General features: G+C 45.2%; 1 protein-coding gene across 1 annotated transcript; it reads left to right on the top strand.

Annotated features, from left to right (window-relative positions):
• Positions 1-35: 35 nt before the first annotated feature.
• LOC101770849 (putative disease resistance protein RGA3) lies at positions 36-5,040 on the top strand. Its single transcript, XM_004986911.3, has 2 exons — positions 36-4,337; positions 4,732-5,040. Exon 1 carries the CDS (start codon positions 132-134, stop codon positions 4,257-4,259), a length of 4,128 nt encoding a protein of 1,375 aa, XP_004986968.2. The 5' UTR covers positions 36-131; the 3' UTR covers positions 4,260-4,337; positions 4,732-5,040.
• Positions 5,041-10,544: the final 5,504 nt, after the last annotated feature.

Here is a 10,544-nt window from a genome sequence, read left to right as displayed (position 1 = left end):
TTTCCTACACCAGTCACGGACGACCTCACATCACCTCTTGCCAACCCCATTCGCACTTCGCCGCCCTTTCTTTCACACCCAGCGCCGCCGCCGCCGCCGCTTTCTGGTTACCAGTGATCGATGCGCCTTCGATGATGGCGGCATCTCATTTGGTGAGCGCTGCCCAGTGGATCGCAGGAGTCATCACGGAGAAGGTCATCGCCAGCAAGCTCAAGGAATGGGTTTCCCAGTTCTCCGGCCTCGGCGGCGATATCGACGGTCTCAAGGCGCAGATGAGCTTCGTCGAGACGGTGCTAAGCATGGCCCAGGGGAGGCGGATCCGGAACGCTCATCTGACCAGCCTCCTCTCCAGTCTGCACCAGCTGCTGTACGATGCCGACGACGCCCTCGACGAGATCGACTACCACCGCATCCATCAGGATGCGCAAAGGCGAGACCAGGTCACCAGCGTCAGCACGCCGTCGACGGTGGCCACGGCCGTACTGCATCTGCTGAGCGCTGTGGTGAGCCACCAACCGTTGGCCTCCCCCACGTTCAGGGGCATGTTCATGTACCCCGGGCCTTGGGGCCGGAGGAAGCGGAGAAAGCTCGCGCACCTACCAGCTTGTGATGCCAATGCCTCGGGCCAGCCTGGGTTGGAGCTTGACCGGAGCGCTCTTGGGCGGCGGATCAGAGAGGCCACATCACAGCTGCGAGATGTCAGCGAGCAGGTGCGCAAGGCGCTGCAGCTAGAGGAACTGGAGTCTATCAGCCTGGCGGCTCACAGCCTGCCTGACAATCCACGATTAACGACCTCGTACCCCGCCGGAGAGCACAAGATGTTCGGCAGAAATGGCCAGAAGGACAGTATCATTGAGGTGCTCACCGACATTAGATGCTCCAGCCAGAGTAGGCTGCTGGTGCTCCCTGTCGTCGGCAATGGCGGCATAGGAAAGACTACTTTGCTGCAGCACGTGTACCATGACCAGAGGGTCCGGTCCTTCTTCGACATCAGGATGTGGATCTGTGTATCCCACTGCCATAACTTCAGCGTCCTGCGGCTGACGCGCGAGATGCTGGAGGCCGCCACCGGTAAGAAACAGAACAGGGGAAGCAAAAACTTAGACAGCCTTCAAAAGAATCTAGTTGAACGGTTGCAGGGGAAGAGGTTTCTCGTTGTCTTCGATGACCTTTGGACTGTCGACGAGAAAAAATGGGAATTGCTATTGGCACCATTCAATCATATCAAGGCCTCCACCAATTGTACCATCTTGGTGACCACCCGAGACCGCCGCGTCTCAGAGCTGATCAGCCCAATACCAGCGATCAATTTGAGTGGTCTGGACGGAGAAGCATTCTGGGATTGTTTTAGAGCTTACATATTTGATGACGAAAAGCATGACGGGCATCATCATTTACAGCCCATTGGAAGAGAAATTGCCAGCAAATTAAACGGTTATCCATTGGCAGCGAAAAGTGTAGGGGCGTTACTGAGGAAGGACCTGAGCATTGAACATTGGAGCAGAATATTAGAGAGCAGAGCATGGGAAGAACAGAATGGAACTGATGGCATCATGTCTATTCTAAGGCTTAGTTACGAGTACCTTCCATTTCATCTCCAGAGGTGCTTCTCCTATTGCTCGTTGTTTCCAAAGGGCTATCGGTTTCTTGAGAAAGATCTGGTGCTTATTTGGAATTCACAAGGTTTCATTGAAACTAAGTTTGATAGGAAGCCAGAGGAAGTTGGTCATGGATATATGTACCAGTTGGTGAGTTTGGGATTCTTTCAGAAGGAGGTCGATCCAGAAAATTGTGAGACATGGTACCTTATGCATGATATAATACATGATTTGGCAATTAATGTCTCTTCCAAATTTTGCTTGACAATCGATCGTATCTCCACGTTCAATATGCACCCATCAGCGACCATTCGTCATATGTCCATAATTACAGAGTCTATGTATCATGAGGAAATATCCAGTAATGTGGCACGCAACGAGGACATCGAAAAGGTAGTAATCAAGATAGCCAGCTTGCTACAGAAGAAATACCTGAGGTCCTTGATGCTGTTTGGCAGATATGATTCCAACTTCGCTCATGTTTTCAAGATGGCCTTTAGAGAAGCAACAAATATGCGCTCAATAATAATGTCCATGATGCCCTATCATGAACATGAAGGCTCTCTGCTGTATGACATAGGCCAGTGCATTCATCTCCGCTACATAAAATTCATTTCTTATGATCATGTGCAACTCCCAGAAGCCTTGAGTAGACTCTACCATTTGCAAGTGCTGGATGTAGGAGGAGCCACTGGTGATCTGACAAGAAGTGTCTCTAGTGGATACACTGAAGCAGCAACTCCACCATGGTTGGCAAAACATATGTTTCTTACTTCTCTGAGATGTCTCTATCTCGATAACTGCAAGGGATGCAAAAATCTTCCAGCATTTTCGCTGTTTCCGGCACTTAAGAAACTGCATTTGATCGGCTTGCCTGATATTACACAGCTGCAAACTGCTTCATTAGAGGAAGTGATATTATCTGATATGCTAAAACTACAGAAATGGAGTGTTTCTGAAAAGCACCAGCTAATAGATGATCTACAGGTACTCGAAATCTGCAACTGCCCCATACTGATAGAGTTGCCTTTACCACCTACATGCAACTCGGATATAGCAAATTACCGCCAACTCCAAAGTGCGGTGATTAAGAATTGCCCTTGCCTGATGGGATTACCACCGCTTCCTCTCGGTCCCAAAACTAAGCTGATGGTTGAGGATGTACGGACATTTCCATGTAGTCTCATGTCCTATAGTGCAGATACGAATCCAAGCTTGCTCTTAGTGGGGAAGGATCAGCTGAGAGTTCTTGATGGAAAGGTTACGTCATTTCAAAATCTAGTTTCTTTGCAGGAGCTCTCCATTGATACATGTCCAAGCCTTACAACCATCTCATGGCAAGGATTCCGCCAATTTTGCATATTGAAGGATCTGACAATATATCGCTGCCCGAACCTACTCTCAGTGCCAATGACAGAAACAGAGCGAATGCTTGCTAAGGGACTTCTTCCATCACTCCAGAGGCTCGAAATCTGGTCATGTGGTATCACTGGAAAAAATCTATCTTGCTTATTGTCAAATGCACCAAATCTGTCCTTCCTGAAGCTGAAAGAGTGTTCGCGGATCAAAAGGTTAACCGTGCACCAACTGGCAGATCAAGGCAGCTCAATTTTGCTACCTGATGGTGTAGCAGCTGATGGTTTATTGCAGATCCAACCTCATTCTGTGTCATCACTCCAAGAGTTATGCTTTGACAGCTGCCCAACAATATGTCAAAATGGGGAGGGTCTCCGAGGACTCATCACACTAAAAAAATTGGAGATATATGACTGCCCAAGGTTTCTTTCCTACTTAGTGTTTCAAAATGAAGATATGCATCATGTTGAAGGTTCATGTCTCCTTCCATCATCACTCCAAGTGCTCAAGATAACCAAAGCAGAGTGGAAGTCAATGTCCCTCAATGGACTCACTGCCATGGAGAATTTATCCATTTGCCACAGCAAACTAGAAGCTCTTGACTTGGAATCCTCCAAAGAATTGAAGTACATTCAGGTTCTTGGATGTACAGAACTTACCTCCGTGCAAGGTCTGCAATCTTGTGTTGAGCTCAAAAAGTTGGAGGTAATCTACACTCCTGGGTTTTGGAGAGCTTGGGATCTTGAGCTGCAAAGAGAGGGAGAAAGCACCGAATTACTGTTTCCAGTGGAAGTCATCCACACGAGCGATAGTTCAATACTTAGATTGTCAATATGCAAGCACCTCAATCACCTTAGGAGGTTAGAGTTTCGTTGCCTTTCCGATAAACTGGAAACGGAGCAAGAGAAAGCACTTGAACAGCTCATCTCTCTCAATGAACTCCAATTCTCCGATTGTGAATATCGCTTCTCTGTACCAGAAGAACTACATCAGCTTACATACCTCAAGAAGTTAGAGCTGATAAACTGTTCGACTATTTCCTCATTTTCAGAGAGAGGCCTGCCGCCTGGCTTGGAACATTTGGTAATTGTTGATTGCAAGTATCTCGAGTCATTACCTGCTGGAATGTATGGACATTCCTTTCTGAAGAAATTGGAGATAAAGTCCTGTCCACGAATTCGGTCACTGCCAAGAGCAGGCTTGCCAGCTTCCCTTCAAGAGCTGAGGTTTGAAAAATGCAGCAGTAAGCTGCAGCAGCAACTCCAAAGGATGAATAAAGCTGACATGGTTATAGTATGGTCATGAGAAGATTTCTGTGGCAGAGAAGATAGTAGAGCTTTTAATTCCTCAAAGCCATGAAGACATTGAGCTCTTACCCTTAAGGTTTGACTTCCTAATCATGTTTATATGCTTAGTAAATCATCCATAGCATACCATGGAAATTCATTACGAGTAGAAGTAAAACAACACCAATGACATGAACTTAGCTAAGAGGAACTGGTCTGGAAGTTAGAAATGTTGCTTCTGTGATCAAAATGAAACAATTAAGCATCTCTTTTTTTATTGTCATCATGCCAAAACTATTTAGAGAGTTGTTAATGTAGCTACTGGGTTAACTCTACCAAAATCAATATCTCATACGCTTGGAAATTGGTTAACAGGCATAAGTAAAAAAGATAAAAGATTAATTTTTGTTAGGGTGGCGGCTGCTATATGGGCGATTTGATATGCGTAATGATTTGGTCTTTGAATAAAATAATTTTCCTCTTTTATGCAGGCTGTTTTCAAGGGAGCATATTGGCTACGATTTTCGTCTCTGTTGCAGCGTGAGAATACAAAGGAGACCGTCCGTTTGGCAGGCGTTGGAAGTGGTCGCCTTGGATATCTTTGCTAATAATGAATGGAGAAACAATAATAAACTTTGCTTTTAATTTACTCCTATCGTTTGCGTACTATTTTCCTTTCTTATTTGTGATCAGCTTGAAAGCTGTGAATTATGTAAAAATTTAGCTGTGTGTGGTCGTAGAGATCGGAGACTATTCCATTTTCTAAAAAACCAATGACATGAACTCCAATGGACCGACTAGATGCGTGCTTGTCAGATTGATGGACCTAGGTTGCGAATATTGCAGGCTCCAGTTATTTACCATATGTTGAGTACAACAAAAACATTATCGGATTACCTTTCCTATGAAATGTTGTTGACAAAAAAATCATAATAATGGCCAAAACTTATCCTTATAGTGATTAAGATTTGTAGGAACGGACCTATTTGTTAATAGAACTTCTTTTGCTGCAACAACGTTCTGAAGAACCGCGGAACTGAAATTTTGGCACTAAATTTGTGAAAAGAACCGAAATATCTGATTGTGAATACCTTATGTTAACGATGTCTAGTTAAATTATTCAGCAGGTGTAGGGACCTTATTATTTCCTGACAGATAAAATCTCTGGCTTCTTGGAAAATCACCTCAACTGTGTGCAACGATAGTCCGTAAAAATGCACGTATAGAGCATTGTACAAACAAGCTTATGGTAAAGCTGAATATTGTACAAACAAACTTATTTTGAAGCTCCTGTATATACACGAAAGCCATGATAAGATCCTGAAAATGAGAGGAAAAGATCAGTGTCCAGAACGAGAAATTGCATCACTATTTATTGCCCAGCTAATAGCAAGTGTCGATTATAATGGAAACGCTGATTGTGTTGCTTTGGAAAATTTTTGCAGATGTGAAGCATCGATTCCTAATCCAACCTTAGCGCCTTGCGGCTACCTGAAGGACCGAAAGGGCGACTACATGGGGAAGTGAATAGGAGCCTATAAAAATTCTCAACAAGAACAAGACCTATATCCCAACCGTAACCTAAAACACACTGCACGTTGTATCGTCAAGATGACGCTAGTCAACACGTGACAAGCTCACCCTAGGAATGATAAGCAATGCTCAAATCACAGCGGAAACATATCATGAATCGATTCCATCAAATTTGCTCAAAATGAGATTAAGCAAGATCACTACTGAGTGATTACTCAACTAACCATGCAAGAGAGAACGACTAAAGATTAAACATGCTTAGCAATAGATTTTACTAAAGAATCAAAGAGCAGGTGCAAGTACTGCTACTGTCCATCGGCTCAACATGCAAACTCAAGAGTTAACAGAAACAACTCGACTAATCCCCAGCACAGGCTCACACGAATCACCATCAATAATAAATGACACTAAGGGCAAGAAAGTAATGATTGCATGATGATTAGTCACATAAGAAGACAAAACTCTATTCGCTTCAGTTTATCAGCCGGGTTAATGTTTTTCTCTCACAATAAATCAGCCGTTTCAGCTTTTCAGCCCGTTTATAAATCCAGCGGAACAGTCCCAAAAGATGGTGCACAACCTGATGACCGAAACCTGCAGCTTCTGTTGCTAGCTAGCTTGCCTGTTCGTTTCAGCTTATCAGCCGGCTTATCAGCCACCGAACAGTATTTTTCTCTCACAACAAATCAGCCGTTTCAGCTTTTCAGCCGGCTTATAAGTCCAGCCGAACACCTTTTACCTGCTGCTGAACGCTGTCGTTGCTGGGCCGCAACCTGCTGGCTCACGTGCGCTGCTAGGCCGTGCGCTGCATGCGCAATGGGCCTAGCAAGGTGCAGCCGCTGCCTGGGCCTCCTGGTCCGCGGGCTGGTGCACTTGCTTGCTGGCCGTGACCGTTCACGCCTGGGCCGCGAGAGCTGAGGCGGCCTGCTTGCCTGGGACGCTCCTTGGGCCGCGTCGCTGGGCCAGCTACTCGCGCTTGGCACGCGCGGCCTGCTCAGCTGCTGGTTCGCTGCTCCCCCTGCGTAAACAGACTGACCCGAAGAACAGGAAGAACTCAAGAACTACCGGAACAAAGCTTCAAACTTCAAACGAAAAATCCTTCCTCAATACTCCACGGATCGAAACGAAACTTGAGACAAGGATGCAATACTTCAAGAGAAAATAGATCCATATGACAAATCACAAAAAGCTCAAGTATTCATCTCAAATTTTGGAGAAAACCAAAACCCTAAAAACATGATTTGGGAAAAACTCAAAATCAAACCAGATTCGTGAGGGATTTGAAGGGGATCATATCAAAGATGCTCTCCAAGATCTTATAAACATTTCCTTTCAACCAATCTTACGAGATTCGGGCTCAAACATTATGAACGAAAATTCCCCAAAAAATAGCTCCAAAAATAGAGAAAGAAAAACACTCGGGAATCAAAGATTTAGCACGATTTGAGACAACAAACGAAACTAAATCACGAGAACATCTTTTATACAAGATGAGGATTAGTCTCCTCCCTTCATCCATCCACTAATGATGAAGAAATCAAGAGATAAAGAGTAATCACCCTCTCATCTCCTTCTCTCCTCTCTCTCTTTAAGCACATGACTAGCCTTTAAGCCAAATGATTATGAGTTGCTAAGCAAAGAGGTGCTGAAATAACCAGCCCACATCCTTATATATAGTCCGAGACAAATGACCATACTACCCCTAACACTATAACTAGGATAACTACCCACGCAGGGGCATTTTGGTCTAAGTTTTTATCCGCGCATCAGCGGACACACCGCCTTCACGACTTTGCTTCGCCTCGACGCAAGCTTCGCGATAACGCCACGTGACCTCCTTCTCGAAGCTCCGGTCGCACCGGGCTCGCCCCCGGTTTTGAGACCCAAACCGGGAAACCTGCCTGCGCCATGCGCGGTGGTTTTGAGACCCAAACCACCCAAACCGTCCATCTTCGCTTGGCCGCCACACGACCTCCTCGATGTCGATGCGTGTCCAGCCTCCGCCAAGCCTCCCGCTCGACTCGACCGGCGCCGTCTCCATCCCGTCATGTCCTCTCGCCATTCCGTGCCCCATGTGGACCGCCCATGACTTCACCCGGACTCCTCGGGTCCATCGGTCCAAACCTACTCGCGTTCATCCTTCACCGTCCTTGGTCCATCGGTACGAACCTTTCGCTTGACCTTTACCGCACGCCGTCGACCGCCACATCGCATCCTACACCTGCACATCATAAGCCAAGAATAACATCAAACTAACACAACGTTGTCAATCACTCATCATCCAAGGGTGACCACCATTGATCCTCGCTACCGCATGTAGGACCACAAGTGCCGGCAGGCAGCACCAACGGTGGATGGCAAGTGGATACACTGATATGTTGGCACGATGATCTCGGCTAACTACTTTGACCGAGAAAACAGGGGATCAGCACGATCGATGGGCCAAAGTCCGATTCCTGGGCTTGGTCCCAGGCCACGCCGTGCCTGCAAGAGGGTCCCTCTACTTTGCTGCTAATGTAGGCATATCAGGATAAACACTTTCTGCTTCATATGTTGATAACTAAGAAAGTTAGTCAAGGACCATTGCCTCCCGCTGTCCCTCTGTGACGCGTCTCCAGAACCGCGAGTCTACATCGTCCACAACACGCCTGATCGGGCAGGCCGCGCGGGGTCGTCAGCGGCCTCATAAGGCATCTACATGTACACGGTCAGTGCAAATGGGTTGATTAGCTTATGTAATTATTAGGTGTTCATATCAATTAGGCTACTGATCCCATGGGTAAATAATGCTTAAATTCTAACATGATAATCTATAGAGAGGTGAGTATTGGATCAGGGTCTTTCGTTATGTAATGAGCATATAAGTGTGTACTGTACCACTTTTTTTGGTCGTCTGTATCAAAACTTTCGTCAGTGTCAGCAGTTTGATGCGGCAAAGAGTGAAATAAACTGCTAAGTGGCAGAGCTAGAGACTAGAGTTCCTCATATGCCTCGTAACCTCGGGCTAGCTGAAACTAGAGCCATTACCGATAATTTTTTCACCTTGGTATTTGGAATTTTAATGTTAGCTTTCAGTTTGTAACTTTTGCATATCTGTACTGCCTCCTCTGTGCTAGTTGGATAAGCCGGGTCTCTCAGTAGTGATTGAGACACTTTCTCTCCAAACCATAGTATATTGAAAGAATCTAATAACAAGCAAAACCTAATTCTGGCGATCAGAACTGCGTCTTGTCCTTTACAAAAAAACTGCATGTGCCTTATAAAAAAAACATGATACAATACATCGTTCTGGCAGGCAGCGACAATTTTTCTGTCTCTTACTTGCATTTAAAGTCATTCGGGCAGTGTGAAAAACCCATGACGTACGTCCACGCCCATTCTTTTGCTCCAGCCGTACTCTCAATCGTTTCATGACTGGCTCGAATTCGCGGCATAAATTATGACGGCATGTAAGAAGTTTATTTGACTCACGTTCCATGCACCACTGGCTTTTCCTATCTTTTGCACGTATAGCTGGGTAAGTAGAGCAAGGATGTAGCCTTCGAACCACCACTCCATACACGTCAGGGTAACTTTGCCAGCCAGTCACCTCGATCCGTCACAAGAGAGAGGACTACAGACAAGCGAAGGAGACACATTCCGTTTGGTCAAAGACGACGCCGCCCTAGCGTGGCGTGACAATTGGCCAGCTCAGCTCCCTGATGACGTTAATGCTAAAATTACGTTTCACCGAAAAAATCAAGGCTATCTTGTAGCATAAATTGGTAGAAAAAGGAACCACCGGAAAACATGTATGGTGGAAGCAGGTATAGTATTTTCCAGGTCAGGAACGAATTTGGAGCATGTAGTATATGTCTGGTTGTTAAGGGAGGCTACCTTTTCGTTAAGCCGTGAAGAAGATACCAAACCTTGTGATTCGTCTGACCCGGCTTGGTCTTTCTCTGATCCTTGCCAAATGGAAACGTTGTTGTGAATGATCAGACCTCTCAACTAACTGCCTGGAAACATGCGTCCCCATCGTCGGCAACTGGTGGATTAATTGTTAAAACAGAAAATTAACTAAAGATGTAGGAGAAATCAAACGGAGCAAAAACACTTACTCCCTCATTTCGTCGAAATGTTTGCTCGGTCCGTATGCCTAGATGGCAATGGTATATGCTTGATGTTTGATCAAATTGTATCATATTTTACTCGTTGGGATAGATCATAAATAGGTCGTCCATCCAGTAAGAATAAGAATGATCCGATATTTACTGAAAATTCATTCGATATTTGAGAGTGCAAGGTATGTGAACCGGATCACAAACATTTTCAAAAATGAATGTAGTATTGATTAATAAATAATTGGTGCTTCTCCTAGCCTGCTAATAATTATATGACCAAGGATCATGCACGGAACCTTCCAAGTCAGCGGCGGCTCAAGCGTAAAAGCTAAAGGTAGCAGTTGCTGCTTTAGGGACAGCGACCCAGAAGATTATATAAAAAGTGGAGTGGCATTATATTTTAAGCAATAGGAGGATGCTAATTAACCTGATGGTGATGGGAGAAGGAAACTAAAACAGAATCCACAATAAAACTGAGAAATTGCTTTCCGTTTCATTACCATCAAATAAATTCTGCTGAAGTAGCTAGTTTTAACTACATGCGTTCTAGATCAGTATTTTCTTTTTTTATTGGATCTTTGATTGAGAGTAGTAACATTTTTTTCTTAGCTGGGTTCAACCAAAATTTTTCACTTAAAATCATATGAGAAATTGGGGGGGTGGGGGGG

This window comes from Setaria italica, chromosome IX (genome assembly GCF_000263155.2).
Source record: "Setaria italica strain Yugu1 chromosome IX, Setaria_italica_v2.0, whole genome shotgun sequence".
In the NCBI taxonomy this organism is placed as follows: Eukaryota; Viridiplantae; Streptophyta; class Magnoliopsida; order Poales; family Poaceae; genus Setaria; species Setaria italica.
This window is presented reverse-complemented; position numbering and strand designations above follow the sequence as displayed.